Source organism: Cupressus sempervirens, chromosome 10 (assembly GCF_028749045.1).
Source record: "Cupressus sempervirens isolate cs-2001-9-10 chromosome 10, ASM2874904v1, whole genome shotgun sequence".
NCBI classification, from domain to species: Eukaryota; Viridiplantae; Streptophyta; class Pinopsida; order Cupressales; family Cupressaceae; genus Cupressus; species Cupressus sempervirens.
This window is the reverse complement of record NC_143127.1, coordinates 460,897,664-460,923,859: the sequence shown is the minus strand read 5'-3', so window position 1 is coordinate 460,923,859 and position 26,196 is coordinate 460,897,664. Positions and strand designations below refer to the sequence as shown.

At 35.4% G+C, this 26,196-nt stretch overlaps 1 protein-coding gene across 1 annotated transcript; it reads right to left on the bottom strand.

Annotated features, from left to right (window-relative positions):
- Window positions 1-478: 478 nt before the first annotated feature.
- On the bottom strand, window positions 479-1,322 carry LOC149534690 (uncharacterized). The gene is made up of 3 exons (XM_089806062.1): window positions 1,043-1,322; window positions 799-919; window positions 479-494 (listed from the first exon to the last, which is right to left on the bottom strand). Exons 1-3 carry the CDS (start codon window positions 1,320-1,322, stop codon window positions 479-481), a joined length of 417 nt encoding a protein of 138 aa, XP_089662188.1.
- Between the last annotated feature and the right edge of the window lie 24,874 nt (window positions 1,323-26,196).

Sequence of the window (26,196 nt, the reverse complement as noted above, 5' to 3'; positions counted from 1 at the left end):
TTACCAATCAAGGTATTCTTAGAAGGTGCCTTCCAACTAGAAAAGAACAACTGAATAGTGGGAGGGAAGACCCAATCAACATTAATAAGTTTGAATAAATCATCCCAAACCTTCTTAGAATACAAGAAATGCAAAATGATATGGTCAACTGATTCTCCATCATTCATGCAGAGAACACATCTATTAATCATAATAATCCCTCTCTTTTTAAATATTATCCAAGGTAAGCACTTTATTCTGCAAAAGGATCCAAAAGAAAATGTTGACTTTTGGTGTCAATCCCTTCATCCATGCCTTGGCCCAACAAGGTTCTTCATGGTTATCAAAAGAATCAGCATAGGCTGAAGCGACAGAAAATAAACCACTAGGTTTATTTCTCCATATCAGCTCATCCTCCTTTTGGATTAGGAAAAACACATTCATGCACTTTCTTAGTTCAACCAAAATGGGGTCCAATCTAGAGAGGTCCACCCAATCATTATCTATCCAGTAATCTGCCACAAGAGAACCAAATTGGGTCTTACAGAGATCCATAAACCTATTCCATCTTGGGTCATCACATAGGGGGTGATCCAAAATCCAAGCATCTTCCCAAAAAAGAACTCTCCTACCATTACCAACCTTCCATTTTATCCCTTTTCTAATAATATTTTTAAGCTTCTGAGAATTTCTCCAAATCATAGAACCTCCTTGCTCCACATTACTATTTAGGAGATGGTAGAAGTCAAAGTTATCCAAGTTGTATTTATCATTCCATATATTCTTCCATTCCCCATCCTCTTTATGCCACCTCCATACAGTTTTTCCATTAAGTAATCATTCATAGAGGTAACCCTCAGTAATCCAAGACCACCCTTCTTATAAGGCATGCAAACATTTTCCCAAGCAATGAGAGGGAGTCTTTTTTTATTCTCCATACCTGTCCATAAAAAAGTTTTCTAGATCTTTTCAATAGTAAGAGCATATTTTCTAGGAATTTTAAAAAGGCTCATTGCATAAAGCAGGACACTTTGCAAAATAGATTTTAGAACTACAACCTTACCTGCTTGGCTGAGAAAGGAACCTTTCCAACCCGTGAGTTTTGAATGAAATTTGTCAATCAAGAAGTCCCAAAAGCTATTAGGAGGAGATAAACCCATAGGAAGACCCAGATAAGAACCTGACAAGACACCTATCTCATAGCCAATGATATTTTTAATCTTCAATTGCCTATCCATACTAACATTCATAAAGAAAATTTGACTTTTATTCCACTTGATAATTTGACCAGTAGCAGCACCATAATCCACCAAAGCCTTCTTTAAACTCCTAGCATTCTTCATCGACGCTTCACCCATAACAATCAAATCATCAACGAATTTTTGGTGGGAACACACTAGAGCCGAGGAGGAAGGGTTAAGATGCACAAAGTCCCCTTTAAGAACCAACCTGTCAAAAAATTTTCCCAAAAATTCAACAAGAATAATAAAGAGAATAGGGGAAATAGGGTCACCTTGTCTAAGGTCCCTAAAAGCCTTGAAGAAAGAGGAGGGGGAACCACACATGAGCATTGAGAAAGAAGTCGAGGAAACTAGCATACAAATGAGATCCCAAAATCTCTTACTGAAACCAAAGGCTTCCAAAACACAGAGGAGAAAGTGTAATCAACTCTGTCATAAGCTTTAGAAAGGTCAAGCTTTAGAAAAAAACCTTCCTTCTTAGAAACCGAAAGAGAATGAATATTTTCATGCACAATAATAATGGAATCAACAATCTGTCTGCCAGGAACAAACCCATTTTGCTGTCTAGAAATAATATTGGGTAAGAGAGTCATAATCCTCAGAGTAAGAACCTTGGAAATGATCTTATAGAAAGAGTTGCACAAACTGATGGGCCTAAACAGGTCCATAATATCAGCCCCCAAATTTTTAGGAATAAGTGCAAGGAAAGTTCCATTTAGTTCTTTAAGGACATTCCTGGACCCAAAAAATTCCTTAACCCCATTGCAGACATCCACCCCGACAATATTCCAGTACTTATGGAAGAACAATAGTGGGAATCCATCAAGGCCAGGGGCCTTATCTCCTTCAAAGGAAAAAATAGCCTGAAGAATCTCATCGTTGGAAGGAATAGATGTGAGAAATAAGTTCTGATTCTTAGAAACACAGGAAGGGATGCACTCAAGAAACAAATCCTGTTTCCCTAGATCCAAATTGGATTCTTGTAACAGAGATTTAAAAAAATCCACCGCCTTCATTTTAATGATATCTTCATTCTCTGTAGGTCCCTTATCCGTGTTAAGTCTAGAAATTCTATTGGCCATCCTGTGCTTGAGAGTAGTAACATGGAAGAACTTAGTATTACGATCACCTTCTTTTAAGAAAACCTTTCTTGAGCGTTGCCTCCAAAACGTTTCCTCTTTAGCAATGATATCATGCAATGCAACCAATTTACCACATTCCTCTTCCATAGAAAAGGTCTCATAACCCTCCACTTGTATCCTATCTTGAATATCCTTAAGTTCCTCCAAGATCTTATTTTTGTTCTCAAAGATATTGCCAAAAGTATTATTATTCCAAATTTTGATATTTTTCTTAACATTCTTCAATTTAGCTGTCACTTTAAACATTGTTGTACCTTCAACTTGAATATCCCACCACTCCATAATAAGGGTCTCCAAACCCGGATGATGAGTCCACATTTTTTCAAACCTAAAAGGGAAGTTCTTATGGAAATTAATCTTATCAATAGTCAGATGAATAGGGTAATGATCAGAACCCACCCTCATATGAGCACTAAGATTACATTTATACAGAAGAAGCCATTCATTACTAATGAGGGCACGGTCCAACTTGACTTGCATAAGCTCCTTACTAGCCCTTCTATTAGTCCAGGTATACTCAATACCGTGTAAGTCAATATCATGAAGAATGTGGTGGTCAATGAACTCCATTAAATCCATTCTATTATCCAGCTGAGTCTAGCTCCCCCCCCCCCCACTTTTCATTATCTTTGAGAGGAGTATTGAAATCCCCAATAAAAATCCAATTCTCATCCTCAAAAAAATTCCTCTGATTAGAGATTTTAGTCCAAAGAGCCTTCCTTCCCCATTTGGAGTTGGGGGCATAAACGTTAGTAAGGATCCAACTAAAATTATCCCTAGAATTATTGAATCTAATATTCATAAAATTAGAGTTTTGAGACACAATCTCCCCTTGAATCCATCTACTGGACCAAAACACAGCCAACCCACCTGAAGCTCCCATAGAATCATTGCCAATGATCTTACCATTCTTAAACAAGGGGAGGTTTTCCACCTTATCTTTCAGCATCTTGGTTTCTTGAATAACCAAAATATCTAGCCTATTGTCTATGATCATATTCTTCAAAATGTCTTGTTTGTGAGGGTTATTTAGCCCTCTTATATTCCACGAGATTATGTTCATAATTTATGAAAGTTTTTGGCTTCTAGGATAGTTCTCTGACTGCCATCAGCAATGCTTCTGATGGTCTCAGTTGATCTCTTCTGTTGGTTAGAGGGTCTACCAACTGGAGAAAGGGAAGATCCCACATCCCCATTCTTACAGGTAGCTCCAAGAGACTTAGCCAATGGGCCTTCTGATCTATTATGTAATATGTACCCTTTTGGCTTGGGTCCTCTCTTCATGCTCTTAGGAGGTGCCTTCTCACTCTTTTTTTTCTTTATCTTGTTTTTGCCTTTGGATTTTTTCTCCACCATAGTCCACTCAGCAATAGGGGCGTCCTCATCCCACTCATCATCCACTTCTTGAGAAATAGAGAGCAGGTCCTCAACATCGCCTCTAACAAAGTTTCCTTTCTTAGATGAATGCTTGATAGAGTGATCTAAAGGAACAACCAATCCCAACTAGGTACCCACTTCGGCTAGAACCAAGCCATCCATAGGGGTAATAACCTTATCATCTTGGGTAAGCTTCAGACAGTCTCTATTTGAGTCATGAGCCTAAGTAGAAATCTCACAGTCCTCCTCCAAAACTTCCAAGTTATTCTCCCCATCCTTAGGGCTAGCAATCTTATCATTAGGGGCTTTCTTCAATCCGTCACTATGAGGGGTCTGAGTCCTAACCTGAACTTGAGTCTCAACACATTTCTCCAAAAACTCGAAAGAAACTTCCCCAGAAAGACCAGCCTCCAAGTCAGAAGAATAATTTTGATGCTTGTGAAGGGGAGAAACCAACTGCAAATCCCCCTCATGAACAACCTCACCATTAGACTTGGCAATAACTTCAATAGTCTTAGTAGGCTTTGCATCCTTGCTCTGATCCTTAGAGGACGAGACCCCATTAGGACAAACCTCTCCACCTATCATAAATCTAGCATCCTTATTCAGAACCTTTCGCTGCCAAACTTTTTTGCTCTTTTTGGGCTTGACTCTAAGAGAAGGACATTTTTTGGCCCAATGCCCCACTTTGTTACAGTGAAAGCAGACAAAGGGGAACGACTCAAATTCAATGAGCTACTCCCATATGCCCAGCTTAGATTTTAATGAGATAGACTCAAGCATATCCACACCTTGAGTAACCCCAACACAGAATCTAGCATAGTTCATCCTTTTCCAAGAAACCGTCATTGGATCTAAAGAAAGGAGCTCACCAAAGGTATTGGCAATACCCTGAAAAAAATCTTCCACCCAAAACTCAAGGGGGAGGCTAGGTAATTGAACCCACACAGGGGCTTGAATAGCAGAGTCATCCATAGTATACAGATTAGGAGACCATTTTTGGAGAACCAAGGTGTGCCTCCCCATAGCCCAAGGGCTGCTACATAAAATGTCTCGTTTATCCTCATCACAAGAGAAACAAAAAGAGAGACACCCTTTAGCCATCTCAGAGACATCCACTTGGCCTTTCAAGCTCCATTTCTTACGCACAAAACTCGTAACATCATCAATGTTGGGTCTAACTCCGATGAACCTCCCAACCAAAGTAGAATCCATGGTCAAAATATTTTTATCAATAATCTGATTAGGGATTTCAATGGAAAACTTACCTTTATCCTTTGCTGATGTATCTTTAACTGGTGGAAAGCAAGATTTTCCTATGGGTCATACTCCAGATAGACTCGACCATTTTTAAAGTGGCTTGGGCCCTCCACTCGAGTCCTCCAAAACTCCACCTCCTCCTAGGTCCTCCAACGTACCTCCATCTTCAACATCACTTGGACTTGCGAAATCACCAGCTGACACTGATCCCAGACCTGGTGCTGATCCCATAGAATTCAAAATTCCTTTCCCGCTCGATCCCTTCACACCGCTTCCATTTCCGCTAGCCATCGCAAATCCCATGGGCTTATAGTTTATCACATAAGATTGTTCATAGCTTTGTTAATCTTAACATAGTTGTTAGGTTTTTGAAATTTTTTGGGATCAGGTGTGGCATCACTCTTATCAACTAGTACAAGAGCCATTGGAATGGTGATCTCAAACTGACTCACTTGTAATTTATAATGATGAAGTGTTGCACAAAGTTGTGAAAAAAAAGTAAACTCGGCACATAGAATCTTATCTCTAATGTCTTTCTGTAAATTTACAATAAACATATGTTGAATATCAAGATCAAGCACAAGATAAGAAATTTGAGCATGCAAATGCTTAAATCTACTAATAAAATCAATCACTTTCTCCTTAGGACCTTGTTTACAATGCATCAAATCAGTCAAAGAAATAGAAGGACCAATATTATTCTACAACTATTGTATAAAGGCATTAACAAGATTATGAAAAGAATTGATAGAATAAGGTAGCAAAGATCAATACCATTGCAAAGATTTATTATGGAAAGTGCAAGCAAATAATAGAGCTAAAATCCTATGGTCATGAGCATAGTCACTACATAGAACTTGGAAACTCTTAAGATGTATCAGAGGATCACCTTTACCATTATAAGTGTCAAGGTGAGGCATATCATCTTGTTGAGGAGCATCGGTACGAATAATGACAAAATACAAAGGACTACCCATATGACATGTAGGAACATTAAACTTAGATTGAGTGAGAGAAGCAAGTTGTTGTACAGAAGACACAGTTTGAGAAAGGATAAGAATAGTGGAATCATTAGAAAAAATAGGTGGCATAGACACATTCAATGCAGTAGGAAGGGTGTATGAATTATCTAATATAGAAGAAACTACAGGTGGAATACTAGGAACCACAATAGGAGGATTAGGATAAGTAAAAGGAACACTATAATATAAAGGTTGTAAAGTTGGTAATGAAACAAGTGGAACACCCACAGGCAAAGAAAGAATAGGAAGTCTACTAAGAGGATTAGATATCTAAATAGTAGTAGTCACAATAGGAGAAACATAAGTAGAAATTCTAGATACTGGTACAGAAGTAGGAAAAATATGCTCAATACTAAAAATAGGCAAAGCCATCCCTACTTTAGAAGAAACTTGAGTTAATGGCTTAACATGAGTATGGACAAGGTGAGTAAGACCACACAAAATATTAAGACCATGTTCATCATTACATATCACTTTCTTAAGACCATCAAAAGCAATAATAATCTTAGTATTGTGATTTTCTTATAAACACCAATCATGCATTTTATCAATCTCAATAGCAAGTTTGTCAACTTTTTAAGAATAAACCCTTAAAACCTCATCCTCATCATGAGATGAGTGGAAAGAGTCATGCTCTAGAGAAGGATTAGGATCATGAGAAATTATAGGGTCACCAAGAAAAGGAGAAGAGGAATCTTGATCAAAGAGAGCTACAAATCTATGACTTCTCCTAATAGGAATGCTATAAGTAGGACTAAAAGTAGTAAAACTCATACACCAAACAAGGCAAGAATAGACAAATGGATCTAACCTTATGATGTGAACTCAAATCCATTGTAAAGAGAGATATAAAGTATGCAAAATATAGATGACAAGATAATATAATACAAAGATCTAACACCAAATCAAAAGTGGAAATGTCAAAAGTCGGGCTCACCAATAAATGTGTGATAAGAAATGTATTTCAAGGATAAGAGACTAAGTTCATTACATAACCTACAAATACATGTTCATATAGATGTAGAAGAAGGGAAGTCAAGGAGTTGAGTCCTTTCAATCCTAATTCTAAAGAACTAGGTCTAGAGATATTAGCGCTAACCCAAACAAGGAGCACTAATACAAACTAGGTCTAGGAAGAACAAGGGAAAAGATATCCAAATCCTTAAAAACCCTAGATGAGCGTAAGAAGATATAGCTATATATAAGTAAATATGTTGTAAGGACAAAGATGAAAAAGAAAACACCTTTAGAATATGTTTTATGCTTGTTGTTCTAATCAGAATGAATAGAAATCATCAGATATGGGTCTAAAACCACTGAACGGACAAAACCCAAAATATTTTGCAAATTTGTCAGGGGAAAAGTGGATCTTCAGGGGAAAAATGGAGCATCAGGGGTGCACTATACCCCCAACTGACTATATGCAACATTGATTCTAATTTTGTAGTTCCTAAGAAAACTAAAAAGGGTACTCAAATTTGCAACCTATTTGTTGATTCAATATTTGCAACTTGCAATAAAAAGGGTTTTTGTTGTTGACTGGGGGGGTGGTGATGGGGGGTTCCTTAGTCAAACCCCAATTTAGGAATTAACCTTGAATTGAAATAACATGAAAGTAAATTAAATGTATGAATTCACCTTATAATAGTTGAATCTCTTCAATTGAATGCACTGTGCTTACTTCACCAATTGATGTGGATCAAGAAGATGAATATGAATGTATGTAGACGATGCAAAAAAGGATCTTGAATGGATTGAAGAAGATCTTGAAGATAAAATTCTTCAATTTCTTGAATGCTTGAATAATTTATCTTAAATGGAGGAATGCTTGAATGAATTCTTGAAGACTTGAAGGCTTGAATCTTGAGAATCTTGAACGCTTGAGAGCTTGAGTGCTAGAGTGTTAGAGTGCTTGATGATAGAATGCTTGTTATGATAAATGAAGAAAATGGAAGGGTTTATATAGAGTTTAGAATTAAGTAACTCTCATAGACTAAACTTCCCACGAATTAAAGCCCCTAATGTACCCAAACACGAGACCTGAAGTGGAGATCTAAAATAGGTCCCAATCAAGGGTGCACTGCGCCCATGACAATAAGGTCCCAAAACCTCCATGATCTCTTTAGGATCCCAAAATAGGTCCCAGGTCTCAAAAATCACATGCAAAATCTAAAATATAGTCATTATGGTGCAAGGAGTAGATTCCAAGTGGATAGATGAAAGGAATGGAGGACTTAGGAGGATAGATCCTACTTTGATCTTAATGCCATAAAAATAGGATCCTTAAAAAGGATCTATTAACTTTTACCCCTATTCTACGTAGGAGGAAGGAAACAAAAGGGAAGAAGGAAAGAAAGACACAAAGATATTTATGATCTCACATTAAATTCGTGCTAAACCTTCTTTAAATTGAAGTGCATCCAATTTAAGATGATACACTACTATAAAGAGAATCTTCATATATATAAAAGGAATAGTTGATTATGGGCCATGGTTAGAGAGAGAGAGAGAGAGAGAGAGAGAGAGAGAGAGAGAGAGAGAGAGAGAGAGAGAGAGAGAGAGAGAGAGAGATTTCACACTTTGTGCATATATTGATGTTGATTAGGAAGGAAATGTGGATGATAATAGAGTACTAGTGGAGGTGCATTCTTCTTGGAAAAGAAGATTAATCTCCTACACTAGTAAGAAGAAGGATTGTGTTTCAAAATCTACTATTGAAGCTAAATATGTTGTTGCTATAAATATTTTTATGCAAGTAATTTTGATGAGTGAGATGCTAAAAGATCTAAAGGTATGCATTGATGAACCTATAGTAATATATTGTGACAATTCAAGTTTTATTTATATTTTGAAGAATCTAGTACAACATTCAAGGAAACAAATATTTCAATTAAGTATCATTTCTTGAGAGGTAAAGTAAATTAGAAATTAGATTGGATTATGTACCTACTAAAGATTATATTGTAGATATTTTCACAAATCCCTGACCTAAAGATACATTTGATTATATATGAGGTAAACTTGGGGTCATAACCCATCATAGCCACAAATAAGATGCTTGGAATGACATCAATCTAGTGCATTATTAGAATATTATTTTGGGATTGGTGTGTTGAGGACTTTTCCTTAGGGGAAGTAGGTCATGCTTGGCTCAATATTACATATTATGAGTTAGCCTTTTGAGGTCAAATCATAAAATTTTGATATCTTTGGACCCTTCTTCATTTATGTCAAAGGGGGATAGATATGTATGAAAAATATGATGTTATTTAGGGAGAGATATGTGTGGAAGATATGAATACATAATGAATGGGGGAGAGATATTGTTGAGCTAGATATCAAAATGATCAAGTGGATATATTTGGACTTTGTGCATTGATTAGTTTTTCATTTCATATGTTATCATCAATGCTAGGAGGATATTGTGAGATGTTTCTACTACATGTTAAGGAGATTGCTAGATGTTTGTGTGAGATGTTTAATGAGCATGTCTTGATTGCTAAAGTATGTTGACATTAATGTTTTGTCATCAATGTTGACATATTATTTGTTGTTGTAGATAGTGTATTATGCAATGCCGAGTTTCAATAATTTGGATGATTTAGTTATTACAATGAAGATCTACATATGTTATGCATATTGGAGACTTTGTGATGATGTAGTTGATGATTGTCAACGTACAAATGTTTGCATGATTGTATGACTTAGTTTTGGTCAAATTTTCATTTACTGATGTTATAATATTATTGTGTACAGAGGTTGAGTATTTAGTTCAGAATGAATTAGAATTGATGATTTATAGGTTGTGATGTTGGTATTATCATTGTGGTTCCTTATAATTTTATATATAGTTGTTATTCTTCATTGTTATGAGTATAGCAAGCTATCTTTTGATTTGACCAAGTTTAGAATTTCACTTTTCATGACGATTGGTAATATATGTGAGTTTAGAATTCATGTTGGAGATTTTATGAAGGTATTAGATGGTATTCATTTGCTTTTTGGTGTTCGTAGATCATGTAATAATAGTTCTATCGTCCACATAGATTGAAAAGGTTAGAATTATTGTTTTGGTAGAATGTGGGCATTTCTTCATTTAGGTCTTAACTATTTTGATGAAGTGATGTATTCCAACTCTTTCTGCTTTATTAGAAATGGTGTAGCATATTTGAAATTGAAGATTTGAGTCCTATTTGACTTGATTTGGATCTCATTGGTGATTGAGCATATTTGTTATATCTTTTATTATACTAGGTCAACTATTACACCTAGTGGAAGTTTATTCTTTCTAATCAATATAAATGAGATATTATTTTGCTATTGTGAGTGTGTGAGAGATATGGATTTGTGCGTGTATGTGAGAATAATATAAAATGAGACCATTGGACTTCATTAGAACTATACAGGCACAAAAGATGACATTTTTTGGTTTATTTGAAATGGACTTCGTGTCTATCTTGGTGTAATTGTAAAAAGATTAGCAAACCCAACTAAGGGTTAGATCTAAGATTGTAATGTGACTAGTGTGCTCTAGGAAGTGAGTCTTGTTGATTTGATTGTAATCCTTTGGGTTTATGTGTACCTTTTGTTCTCTATGTCTATACTCTTCCTTGCTTAATACTTTTAGTATAGTACATCATCTAGTGGGTTAAATTTCCACCAAGATGTTTCCTAATTAGTTTCCCTAAGAACAAATTTGGTGTTCTTATGTTGCCTTGATGATCTTGCATTTTTTAATCATTCATCTATGTTAATGTCTAAGAGGTTTTAAGTGAAATTTTGGTACAACTAATTCACCCCCTATCATTTGAGCTTGACTTTTTTGGGCCTAACAAGTCGTAATAGTACACCTAGTCTCAATCAATCTCCTCATCATCTCTACATGTCTAAAATCTCACTATTCATCCTTGGACATATAGTCTGAGGATTATATACATGTTCTCTAAGGTGACAATCATCTCACCTAATGGTAGATGGAAGGTACACATGTCATCATCCCATATCTTGATTAGAGCCATCATTATGGCTCAAAGAGGTATCATTTATGGTAGTCTATAGACCTAGTGCAAACCAATATCTCTAAGTAGTTGTATATTGTGGAGATGTAGCTATTTAGTGGAAAAATGGAAGTGTTTTAATAGGATGCATGTCTCCACATTTTGAGCACTAAAACATTCAAAGATATGTACGTGAAGGGAAAGAGATAATTCCCAAATAGGATTCCCTTTATAATCCAAATTAGATTAGCAAGGCCCTAAAAGGGAAGGGATGCTAATACTGAATTGTAGAAGGAATTATAATATAAGGAAATGTATTCTTTGGCCCATGTGTGATAATGTGTATGCAAAATTTAAATAATTGATTAGATAATGTAGATCTAGATGCTAAGTGTATACAATCATCCCAATTAAGATACAAATCTAAGCTATAATTATGAAGGGAAATAAGATATAGAAGATTCACCTTGAAATACATAGATTAAGTTGTGTTTTAGCTCCCAAAAGTGCATATCCAAATATGTAATAGGAAATCTAATTGCAGAAACCCAAAACCTAGAAACTGATATTTAGATCGAGGGGTAATGAACAAGTCAGTCTAGTTGTAATTGTTCTAGAACATTTTTTGTGAGATCACCGTGTTCCTAGGGCAATATAGTGAAGTTGGCCTAGGTTCTCCAAAAATCTCTTAGAAATTTATTTTTGGATGTGTAATCACAATTTTTCTATCTAGCTCTTGCATATAGAAAGTAAAGGTTTATGTTTAATTGTAACAGATTTCCACAATCCATGCTATGAATATTTATGCTTCTGGTGAGATTGTGTGAAAGTTTATAGCATCAACATTTCAGATCATACTACATGATCCATCATCAGGATGAGAGAACTAAGAAAAAACATCTTGATGATGGATCATGTAGTATGCTCTGAAACGCTGATGCTATAAACTTTCACACAATCTCACTAGAAGCATAAATATTCAAAGGTTTATGTTGTTTGGTGGATGAAGGCTTGCCTTGGTCAACCCCTAGATTGAGAAGTCAACCTTGAATTGAGAAATGTAAATGTAAATGATTGAAACAAGATAAATGTAAGTATTCACCTTTCTTATAAAAACCTTGTTAATAAGGATTTTGCCTTGTTGTATGTTATAGCTGTTGAATTTTGTATGTAAATACAAGATATCTCCACAAGTTACAATAGATCTACCATAACCACATCATAGAGCTATGAATGTAAATATACATCAATGAAGAAGATAATGAATGCCTCAATGTAGATATCCTCTCTTGATGACCAACAATATGATAGATCTTGAAGAGGGAATGCTCACAAAGAATCCTTCAATGCTTGATGAAATCCCCTTTGCTTGAATGCTTGAATTCCTTGAATGTGTTGATTACAAAGGTTTAGTGTAGCTTTTACGTAAGAGTGATGTGTGAAATAAATCCTTCAAGGCTCTTTATATGCTATTTTTTGGGTAGGAAAAATAATATAGGTTGACTGAAGCATGAGAGTTAAAAAATTGAAATCATGAGACCTTTTAGGCCTCGAGGCTCATAATCACTAGAGAAGAGGTTGGCCTGGGTTGACCTCTTCTGGACTAGGTCAACCTAGGTCGACCTCTTCCAGGCTAGGTCAACCTAGGTTGACCTATACCTAGAGAAGGAAAGTGGTAGGCTATAGAAATATTAGGAGGAATGCTGAAATATTTGATAAGAAAGTGGAAGAAAAAAAGAGAAAGAGAGAACTGAGCATAGATCCATCCCTAGTCCAGGAAGTCACTATGAGATAGGTGCTAAAAGGTCTTAAAGAAAAGTGTGTCCATTTTAAGAGAATACATTTAGCCCCCACTATAGTAGGAGTATGCGTGGCTTCAAACTCATAGTAAAGTAGATCAAAAGAAAAGAGCAAATCTTATCATGAATCAAGAGACAAAGAAAGCATCAAGAACCCAAGATACTTGAGTCTATCATATCTTAAATCATAATAAGAGAGATAGTGCTACAAAAGTGTAGTTACTTTCCTAGTAAGGTTTGTGTGCCTTATTTTAAACAACATAAGAACAACTAAAAGGGAAACAAGGGGAAGTTCTCTAAAGAGGACGACATTGAAAAATTTAGCATGTGTGGCACGCTAATCAACCCATCTAAGATGAATTCAATGGTCTAGAAAGTGTTTGGGGAATGCTAGTCAATCCATTGAAGGATCCAACTTCAAGGTCACTGCATGTCCAAAAAGTAAGAATTGAAAAATGACCTAAGCATAAGGATGTGTGTGTCCTTAAGGGATCAAAAATAAGATCAGACTTCCCAAACTAAAAGTAGTCAAAAGAAGGATCAAAAGCATAGATCACACAACATGCAACAACATATAGAGGAATGGAGATACAAATAGAAGAATTTATATGACAGGTTCAATTACTTTATTCTCTTGCATTAACGGAGAAACATAGATTGTCTAAATCAATCTAAAATATATATATAACACAAAGCACAACACAGGGGACAACACAAAGAATACCATGCTAAATAAATTCCACTTAAATAATTTTGTGTGTCCCCCTTCCAATCTTGGTCTAAAATGCTAAGGGGAGGATGATGAGTTACAAGATGAACAACATCCAACACAGTAGACAATTAGTGCTAAGCAAGGACTCTTGTAGGACTCACTATGTCCATCACTAGAAGATATTATAAGTTTGTAGAATTTTTTTAAAGAAAATAACAATCCATATCAATTAATTCTTCATCTCTACTAAAATGTTCAACATCAAGAGTGTCTTCCATATCAAGATTAATAGAATCTAAAATACAAACAAAATCATTATGTTTATTCATTTGCATATTGTTACCTTGATTAGACTCCTCCAAAGACTTGCACATAGTTTGATCAAGGGAAGGTAAAGGTTGAGAAGCAAGAGAACAAGCCTTAGACTTAGCTTTAGCTTGACAATTCTTGTCATGTTGACATGCATGTTGATTATGGATGGTTTTGCAAGATAAAGTAGAAGGATTAGGATCAAGTACCATAGGTTTTGAAGAAGGATCAACTATATGGGTCAAAAGGGGTCATAGGAAAACCTATGATCCCTTTCGACACATTTCATCATAACATATGTCTCTAGGGGTCCTAAGACCACTAGGGACATATTATAATCATTTATATGGGTCAAAAGGGGTCATAGGATAACCTATGACCCTTTTCAACACATTTCATGATATCATATGTCTCTAGGGGTCCTAGGACCCATAGGGACATATTATAATCATTTATATGGGTTGAAAGGGGTCATAGCATAACCTATGACCCCTTTAGACACATTTCATGACAACATATATCTCTAGGGGTCCTATTACCCTTGGGACATATTATTATTATTTATATGGGTAGAAAGGGGTCATAGGTCATAGTATAACCTATGACCCCTTTCAACACATTTCATTACAACATATGTCTCTAGGGGTCTGAGGAAACCTAGGGACATATTATAATTGTTTATATGGGTCGAAAGGGGTAATAGGATAACCTATGACCTCTTTAACCGCATTTCATTACAACATATGTCTTTAGGGGCCCCATGACCCCTAGGGATATATTATAATCATTTATATGGGTCCAAAGGGGTCATAGAATAACTGTAACCCCTTTCAACATGTTTCATTACAACATATGTCTCTAGAGTTTTTAAGACCCCTAGGGACATATTATAATCATTTATACGGGTCAAAAGGGGTCATAGGATAATCTATGATCCTTTTCGACACATTTCATTATAACATATGTCTCTATGGATCCAAGGACCCCTAGGGACATATTTTAATCATTTATATGAGTTGAAAGAAGTCATAAAATGACCTATGAACCCTTTCAACACATCTCATTACAACATATGTCTTTATGGGTCCCAAGACCCCTAGGGACATATTATAATTGTTAATATGAGTCGAAAGGGGCCATAGGATGACCTATGACCCCTTTCGATACATTTCATTACAACATATGTCTCTAGGGGTCCTAGGACCCCTAGGGACATATTATAATCATTTATATGGGTCGAAAGGGGTCATAGGATAACATATGACCCCTTTTGAAACATTTCATGACAACATATGTCTCTAGGGGTCCCAAGACCCCTAGGGACATATTAGAATCATTTATATGGGTCAAAAGGGGTCATAAGAAAACTTATGACCCCTTGCGACACATTTCATTACAACATATGTCTCCAGAGGTCTTAAGACCCCTAGGGACATATTATAATCATTTATATGGGTCAAAAGGGGTCATAAAATAACCTATGACCCCTTTCGACACATTTCATGACAACATATGTCTCTAGGGATCCTAGGACCCTTAAGGACATATTAGAATCATTTATATGGGTCGAAAGGGGTCATAGGATAACCTATGAACCCTTTCAACACATTTCATTACAACATATGTCTCCAGGACCCCTAGGGACATATTATAATCATTTATATGGGTCGAAAGAGGTCATAGGATAACCTATGACCCCTTTCAACACATCTCATAACAACATATGTCTCTAGGGTCCCAAGAGCCCTAGGGACATACTATAAATGACCCTTTCTACACATCTCATAACAACATAAGTCTCAAGGGGTCCCAAGACCCTTAGGGACATTATAAATCTTTATATAGTTTGAAAAGGTTCATAGGATAACCTATGAATTTTTTCAACACATTTCATTACAACATATGTCTCTATGGGACCTAGGACTTTTAGGGACATATTATATCTTTTATATGGGTTGAAAGGGGACATAGGATGACCTCTAACTTCTTTCGACATATTTCATTACAACATATGTCTTTAGGGGTCTTAGGACCCCTAGGGACATATTATAATCATTTATATGGGTTGAAAGGGGCCATAGGTTGACCTATGACCTCTTTCGACACATTTCATTACAACATATGTCTCTATGGGTCCTAGGACCCTTGGGGACATATTATAATCATTTATATGGGTCGAAAGGGGTCATAGGATAACCTATGATCCCTTTCGACATATTTCATGACAACATATGTCTCTAGGGGTCCTACAACCCATAGGGACATATTATAATCATTTATATGGATCGAAAGGGGTCATAGTATAAAATATGACCCCTTTCGACACATTTTATTAAAACATATGTCTCTAAGGGTCTGAGGACCCCAGGGGACATTATAATCATTTATATGGGTCAAAAGGAGTCATATGATAAGCTATGACCCCTTTTGACACATTTCATTACAACATATGTCTTGAGGGGTCCCAAGACCCCTAGGGACATATTATAATCATTTATATGGGTTGAAAGGCATCATAGGATAATTTATGACCCCTTTCAACACATTTCATAACAATATATGTCTCTGAGGGTTCCAGTACCCGTAAGGACATATTATAATAGTTTATATGGGTCGAAAGAGGTCATACGAGAACTTATGACCCCTTTAATAACATTTCATTACAACATATGTTTTTAGGGGTCCTAGGACCCCTAGGGACATATTATAATAATTTATATAAGTTAAAAGGGGCACAGGATAACCTATGAGACCTTTCGACACATTTCATTACAACATATGTCTCTAAGGGTCCTAAGACCCCTAGGGACATATTATAATATTTTATATGGGTCAAAAGGGGCCATAAGATAACCTATGACCCCTTTTGACACATTTCATTACAACATATACCTCTAGGGGTTCAAGGACCCTTAGGGACATATTATAATCATTTATATGGGTTGAAAGAGGTCATAGGATAACCTATGACCCATTTTGACACATTTCATGACAACACATCTCTACGGGTCCTAGGACCTCTAGGGACATATTATAATCATTTTTATGGGTTGAAAGGGCTCATAAATTAACCTATGATCCCTATCAACACATTTCATTACAACATATGCCCCTAGGGGTCCTAAGACCCATAGGGACATATTATAATCATTTATATGGGTCGAAGGAGTCATAAGATAACCTTATGACCCTATCAACATGTTTAATGACAACATATGTCTTTAGGGGTCCTAGGACTCCTAGGGACATATTATAATCGTTTATATGAGTCGAAAGGGGTCATAGGATAATCTATGACCTCTTTCAGCACATCTCATTATAACATATGTCTTTAGGAGTCCTAGGACTCTTAGGGACATATTATAATCTTTTATATGGGTCAAAAGGGGTCATAAGATAACCTATGACCCCTTTTAACACATTTCATTACAATATATGTCTCTAGGGGTCCTAAGATCCCTACAAATATATTATAATCATTTATATAAGTCGGAAGGGGTCATAGGATAAACTATGATCCCTTTCAACATATTTCATTACAACATATGTCTTTAGGGGTCATAAGATCCCTAGGGACATATTATAATCATTTCTATGGTTGGAAAGGGTCATAGTATAACTTATGACCCCTTTCGACACATTTGATGACAACATATGTCTCTAGGGGTTCTAGGACCCCTAGGGACATATTATGATCATTTATATGGGTTGAACGAGGTCATAGGATAACTGATGACTCTTTTTGACACATTTAATTACAACATATGTCTCTAGGGGTTCTAGGACCCTTAGGAACATATTAGAATTATTTATATGGGTTGAAAGGGGTCAAAGGAAAACTTATGACTCCTTTCAACACATTTCATTACAACATATGTCTCTAGGGGTCCTAGGACCCCTAGGGACATATTATAATCATTTATATGAATCAAAAGGGGTAATAAGATAACCTATGACCCCTTTCAACATATTTCATAACAACATATGTCTCTAGGGGTTTTAGGACCCTAGGGACATATTATAATTGTTTATATGGGTCGAAAGGGGTCAAAGGATAACCTATGATCCCTTTCGACACATTTCATAGCAACATATGTCTCTAGGAGTCCTAGGACACCTAAAGACATATTATAATCATTTATATGGGTCGAAAAGGGTCATAGGATAACCTATGACCCCTTTCGACATATTTCATTATAACATATAGCTCTATGGGTCTAAGTACCCATAGGGACATATTATAATCATTTATATGGGTTGAAAGAGGTCATAGGATAACCTATGAACTCTTTTGACACATCTCATTACAACATATGTCTCTAAGAGTCCCAAGACCCCTAGGGACATATTATAATTATTGATATGGGTCGAAATGGGTCATATGATAACCTATGACCCCTTTCAACACATTTCATTACAACATATGTCTCTAGGGGTCATAGGATAACCTATTACCCTTTTTCACATATTTCATTATAACATATGCCTCTAGGGGTCTTGGGACCCCTAAGGACATATTATAATCATTTATATGGGTCAAAAAGGGTCATTGGATAACCTATGACCCCTTTTGTCACATTTAATGACAACATATGTCTCCAAGTGTCCAATTACCCCTATGGAGATTATAATCATTTATATGGGTCTAAAGGGGTCATAGGTTAGGACCCCTAGGGTCATACATTATGTGTTTGAATGGGTCAAATGAGATCATAAATTTTTCTATGACCCCTTTTGACCTATTAAATAAGAAAATACATCCTTAGAGGCCTTAGGAATATATATTATGTTGAGATTTGATTGAAAAGATCTTTTTTGAGAGAGATTATTGAAAGAGGGAGATTGTTGAAGAAGACTATGTGTTTTAATCATTATTTTGTCAGTGATGTCAAACTTACTATTTGCTGGTAAGACAACTACTTATAAGATTCAAGTACTATCACTTAGTTGATTGATGAAGAGGATTTGATCAATATGATGTAACAAAAGCACCTAGAGGAAAGGTTGAGTTATGATTATGCAATGAAGTACAAGGATCAGTTAAGACATTGATGTCATGATGTATTGATAATCTACTTATGGTTATGAATGTTTAATACACTTAGAAAGTTTAGAAGAACAAGTTGCACAAAGCTTGTCTACCAAGTTTGACTAAGTGGATAGTAGGAGCCAAGCAAAGTCAGTGAAAGCCAAGCAGAAAGTCAGTTGGAGCTGAGTAAAAGAAAATTCTAGTAGATGTCGAGAAAGATAGTTGATTTCGAGTAAAGCTTAGTTGATTTCAAGCATCAATAAACTTTAGTTGATGACAAGTGATTTCACAGTAGTTGTCGAGCAACACAGTATGTGTCGAGCATCAGAGGGTTGATAATGTTGAGCTATTGCATTATGTTAAAGATCGAAGATTCACTGAATCTAAGCCGACAAGTTTGTTTTCATGAAACTTGTGAACTAGGAAGAAGATAAGGTTGATGAGCTGGTGGCATAGAACTTGATGTAAACCATTTTTTAGGCAATCTCAAATGGATTCTAGGAGAAGTTTCTGAAAAAAATATAAGATATAGGGTAGATACATTGTATCCTACCTAATCCATCCAAAACCCTAATTTTGACGATAGAAAATGAGTGAGAAAATATCATAATTTCTTATTTATAGGAATGTCTAATCATGAAGCAAAATTTACCTAAGGATGAGAAGGAGTCAAGGGTTTTGCTTCATCAAGTGACCTAAGAGGAGGATCTACATAGGCATGTTAAGCAAGAAGGCTTAAGGAGTTGAATGCTTGAAGGGTGAACAAGCTATCAAAGCCGCAAAGTATGAAGGCCAAGAAAAATTGAGGACTGAATAAGAGATCTGTAATCTACAAAAGAAGTTGTAAGTTGTATCAGATCAAAGCTCTACTGTCACTCTCTAACAATTGTATCAGTCTAGGGTAAATCTTTTGGAGTAAGGTTGACTTAACAGTCATTTGTAAATCCTTTAACTGGGTGGCATTCCAAATGAATGGCCTAAAGTCCTCTAACAAGACTCACTTCTAATAGGGTGATTGAAATCCCTTACCCGGGTCACATTCAACAATGTGTATTGTAACCTTTAACAAGGTTGGCCTTTCACAGGGCATCATTTTAGAAGAGTGAAAAGGAGTAGCATGTTACTGGTGGTTTTTTCCAAATTGGGTTTCCACATAAATCATTGTATCAAGTGTATTGATGAATTTTTTATGTTTCATGCTTTACATTTATGTAAGTTGATTTGACAGTAACCTACAAGTTTTAGTGATTGCATAATCATATGGATGCATGCATGGATATGAATGTTTTATGGGTTCACTAAGTTGTGAAAAGTTTTATTTATGCATTTGGACCTTGGATAACTGATTCACCTCCCCACCCCCCACTCTTAGTTATTCTAAAGTATTCCAACAATTGGTATCAGAGCCATCTACTTAACAGGACTAGTTTGAAAGTACTAGAAGCACAAAGATCAAGATGTCTAAAAGAGAAGTACCCAAGCTCAATAGAGATAACATTCTTGCATGGAAAAGTTTGATGAAGCTACACCTTGGAGGACTTGGAAATCATTTAAAATCTACCATTTTAGTGGAATATGTTGATCTAGTTGGAGTTCTAATTGCTAAAGATATGAAGAAGAAGAAAGAATACAATCAGGTGATGTTGGAGACTGCCTCTGCCTAAGCTATGCCGAATTTGATGATATCAAAAGTTTTGATAGTACAATGAAAATGTGGGATGCCCTAGCCACCATCCATGGTGGAGAAAAAAATGTTCAAAGAGCCAAATGTAAAAGTCTCAGAGGTAAGTTTGATGATATGAGAATGGAAGAAGGTGAAAATATTGCTCAATATGTTGCTAGAATAAAAGAAGTTGTTAGTGCAATAAAAGGAACTACTGGTCATATAAATGATGATATTGTGTTAAGCAAAGTCTTGAGAACACTACTGTCTATTTATGCTATTAGAGTTTCCATAGTTCAAAAACTAAGATGTATTCCAAGAAATGATCTAACCCTTGAAGGTCTAGTAGGTAGACTCACTGCTTTTGAGCTATCTAACTTTGATGATTACAAACTTGAGAGTCTTGAATTTTCTTTCAAAGCTAAGTTGTTATTGAAGGACTCTGATGAAGTGAAGTAGAAGAAGAAGAGAAAGATAAAATATGTATATAGTGATAGTGATACAGATGAGGAGGATGTTGAACAATTGGTAGCACCACCAGCAAAAAGATTTCACTGAGGTAAAGGAAAGTTCAAAGATAAGTTACCCATCATTTGTTTCAATTGCAATGAGGTTGGTCATATTGCTACAAGATGTACACAGAAGAAGAATTACAAAGCTGGTGACAAGTACAAGATCAAAAGAGAAGATGACAATAGAGATTACAAAGATAAAGGCAAGAAGTCATGCTAATTTGCTAAGGAGGAAACAAGGGATGACTCTGATGAACATGATGATGAAGTGGTGTATGTTGCAATGAAGGACAAATTTGATGAAGATGAGGCAACTACACTTGTGACTTGTGTGAACAAAAATATAGATGGATCATTGATAGTGGATGCTCACATCACATGACTGGAGACAAAAGTAAATTCATTACCTTAAATTGTTATGATGGAAATAGTGTAAGATTTGGTAATGATGCACCATGTTTGATAAAATGAAAAGGTTCTATCTAACTCATAGATAAGATTTCATGTGACAATACTTACTATGTTGAAGGACTAAACTATAACTTGTTGAGTTTGTCACAATTGAACAATTTGGGATGCAAGGTTGAATTTGGAAACAAGGCTGTTGAGATATGTGACACACATGGGGAACTGATTGGAAAAGGTGATCAAACTAGAAGTAATCTATTCTACCTTGATATAGAAGATGCTGCTTGTCTTGTTGCAAAATTTGATGATGTATAACTTTGGCACAAAATGTTATGTCATGTTAACTTTGATAACTTGGTTAGTATCAGTAACATGAAGAAAGTTGAAGAAGTTTGATAATGTAGTGTGAAAACAATGTCAGTTAGGAAAAATAACAAAGCCAAGCTTTAAGAGTAAAGCTTATGCCTCTAAAGAATTACTAGAGATTGTTCATATTGACTTGTGTGGATCAATTGAAGCACAAAGTTGCAAGAGGGATAAGTACATAATGTTGTTTTTTGACGATTATTCTAGGATGATGACAGTTATGTTTTTGAAACAAAAATCTAATGCTTTTCAAATGTTTAAGTGGTACTTGGCAAGAGTTGAGAAAGAAATAGGTAAAAGTCTAAAGTGTTTGAAATCTAAAAAAGGAGGAGAATTTACATCAAACAAATTTGAGATGTTTTGTAATGAAAAAGGAATCAAAAGATAGACATCTGCCCCTAGGACCCCTCCACAAAATGGAATAGCTGAAAGGAGAAATAGATCTATAATGGACTCTGCTAGAACACTCATGATAGAGAAGAATGTTGCTCTAAAATACTAGAGAAAAGTTGTAGGTATTGTTGTCTATACCTTGAACCATGTGCAAATAAAGAAAGGTACTAGTTCAACACCTTTTGAACTTTGGTATATATATCCACCCAATGTAAAATATTTTAAGGTATTTGGAAGTAAGTGTTACATTCTTAAAGATGTTAGGAATGACAAGCTTGATGCAAAAAAGTGAAGAAGGTATATTCTTAGGATACTCCACAAGAAGTAAATCTTATAAGTGTTTGAATACTAACACTAACAAAATTGTGGAAAGTGAAAATGTGAATTTTGATGAATACACAGAAGTAGATGAGGCTAAACCTATGAAAAAGCCAAAAGAATACAAATCATTTGTATGCTTTTATGAAGGAATACTTGCTGAAGAAGATCATGTAAATCAAGTTACAAACCAACAACAAGTTTCAGTGATTGTTGAGTCGCATCCTATGAATGTCGAGTTGCATTTAGGAACCAAGTTGCATTCAGATGTCAAGTTACAGAATGAAGAAGATGCACATTCTGATTTTGAGATTAGTATACATGAAAAAGATGCTGAGATACCTGACAGAGATATACATAGTGATTCTGAGGTTGAGAGGCAAAATGAAGAAACAAGAACTGAACCAAGATTGTCTAAGTATGTCAAAAGATATCATCCTACTACTCAAATCATTGGAGATAAAGATGCAAGGCCAATGACAAGAAACAAATTGAGAAGTGAATCATGTTTGTTGAGCATGAAGGAACCCAAAATAGTGAAAGATGCATTAGAAGATGTGGACTAGTACAAAGTCATGGAAGAAGAGATTGAACAAATAGAGAAGAACAAAACATGGAGTCTAGTTCCTAGACTAGAAGACAAGAATGTGATTGGCACCAAGTGGGTATTCAGAAACAAGCTAGATGAGAATGGTGAAGTCACAAGAAATAAAGTAAGATTAGTTTGCAAGGGATATACACAAGAAGAAGGAATTGACTATGGGGAGACATTTTCCCCTATTGCTAGATTGGAAGGAGTAAGAATCCTACTTGCTTATGCTGCATACAAAGGTTTCAAAGTTTATCAGATGGATGTTAAATTTGCATTTCTGAATGGCATGCTAGAGGAAGAAGTTTACATAGAACAACCAGAAGGTTTTGTTGATGATAACAATAAGAACATGATATGTAGACTACACAAAGCTCTATATGGTTTGAAACAAGCACCTAGAGCATGGTATGAGAGATGTCATAATTATCTTGTGAAGATTGGATTTTAAAGGACTGATGATAACAACAATTTATACATAAAGACAAAGAAAGGTAAAGGTATTATGTTATCTGAAATATTTGTTGATGAAATCATATTTGGAGGTAAATATGCTTTATGTAAGGATTTTGGAAATCATATGATGCAAGAATTTGAAATGTCTATGTTTGGAGAAATCAATTTTTTTGCGGGTTTGCAAGTATATCAGATGAAGTATGGTGTATACATCACTCAATCAAAGTATGTCAAGGAAATATTGAAAACTTTTGAATTAGAGGATTCCAAATTAGTAAGTACACCTATGGTGATAGGACACAAGTTGTCAATGAATGATGATTCTACTAAGGTGAATCAAACATCATACAGGTCTATGATTGACAAATTGGAATATGTAGTATATTATAGGCCTAATATTGCATTATCTATAGGGATAGTTGCAAGATTCTTTGCTAATCCCAGGGAGAATCATTTAATGGCTACGAAGAGAATAATGAGATATCTGAAAGGAACATAAGAGTTTGGTCTATACTATAAGAGGAATGAAAAGTTTGAATTGAGAGCCTACACTAATGCAAATTGGGCTGCATTGATGATAGAAAGAGCACCAGTGGAGGAACATTCTTCTTAGGCAAGAGACTAGTTACATGGACTAGCAAGAAACACAGTTGCACTTCACAATCTATTGCTGAAGTTGAATATGTTGCTACTACTGTAAATTGCACAAACATTGTATCGATCAAACAACTACTCAAAGGAATGAAGGAAGAGATCACAAAACCAGTGATACTTTATTGTGATAATACAAGTGTTATCAATATATTAAAAAATCTAGTGATGTACACAAAGACTAAGCACATTGCAATCAAGTATCATTACTTGAGAGAATTAGTTCAAGATAAGGAGGTGAAGATGAAATATGTTAACTCAAAGGAACAAATTGCTGACATCTTCACAAAACCACCAAGGATGTTCATGAGTATCTAAGGGGTAAATTAGGGGTTATACCCCTATCAAAGGCTATCTAAGTAACAAGAGGAGTGTCCTGCATCAAACAAGTTGATATTCATATGTTACACATTGATGCAAAGGATCTTACTTTAAGAGCTACCTAAAGTAATCATAGAATTGAAACTTCAAATCAGTTACAAGCAAGGTGATAGAGAAAGGAATTGAAGAAACTGCAAAATCCTATATCTACATGTTTAAGATGAAAAGTTGATATGTCTTTGGCATTGTTTTCAAAGAGGGAGATATTCTACTCATCAAGAGCTAGAATAGAGAAATGAGATATTGATCAAGAGCTAGAAAAAAAGATCAAAGAAATGTATAATCACAGAGGGAGATATTCCTTATAAATGCTGAGGGAGATATCAAGAGATTGTTGTCAAAGAAGCTAGAGAAACTATTGATCTTAGAGGGAAATTAGATAATTGTTGATGTTATTGATTAGAAGAGGACACATGTACGAGGAGGGAGATAGAGAAGAATGTAAGAAAGAGAAAGAAATCCTAATTACCTAATAAGAGGGAGATACAAGAATGGACTTAGAGGGAGTTATTAAAAAAGGTTTTGTAACCTAATCAGAAGATGGAAGTTGCTAATAGAGGGAGAAATTATGATACAAGTTTTTTTGGTATTGTCTTACTATTTAACCTAGTCAGTTTGGTTGAACAAGATGTTCATCATTTGATTGACTTGGTTGATCAATTTGGTTTGCCATCAATGCCAAAGAGGGAGATTGTTGAGATCTGATTGAAAAGATCATTGTTGAGAGAGATTATTGAAAGAGGGAAATTGTTGAAGAATACTATGTGTTTTAATCATTGTTTTGTAACTGATGTCAACCTTGTTATTTGTTAGTAAAACAACCACTTACAAAATTCAAGTACTATCACTTAGTTGATTGATGAAGAGGATTTGCTCAATAAGATGTAAAAAAAGCACCTAGAGGAAAGGTTAAATTATGATTATGTAATGAAGTACAAGGATCAGTTAAGACAGTGATTACATGATATATTGATAATCTACTTAGGGTTACAAATATTAGCTACACTTAGAAAGTTTAGAAGAATAAGTTACACAAAGTTTGTCTGTCAAGCTTGACCAAGTGGATAATAGGAGCCGAGAAAAGTTAGTGCAAGCTAAGCAAAAATTTAGTTGGAGCTAAGTAAAAACAAATTCTAGTGGATGCCAAGAAAGACAATTGATGCCAAGTAAAGTTTAGTTGATGTCGAGCATCAGTAAATTTTAGTTGATGCCAAGTGATTTCATAGTAGATGCTGAGCAACGTAGTATGTGTCGATCATCAGAAGGTTGATAATGCTAAGCTGGTGCATTATGTTAAAGATCAAAGATTCGCCACATCTAAGTTGACAAGTTTGTTTTCTTGAAACTTGTGAACCAGGAGGAAGGTAAGGTTGATGAGCTGGTGGCACAAAACTTGATGTAAACCATTTTTGAGGCAAATTTAAATGGATCCTAGGAGAAGTTTCTAGAAGAAATATAAGATATGGGGTAGATACATTGTATCCTACCCAATCCATCCAAAATCCTAATTTTGATGATGGAAAATGAGTGGGAAAGTATCCTAATTTTCTATTTATAGGAATGTATGGTCATGATGAAAAAGTTGTTATTGT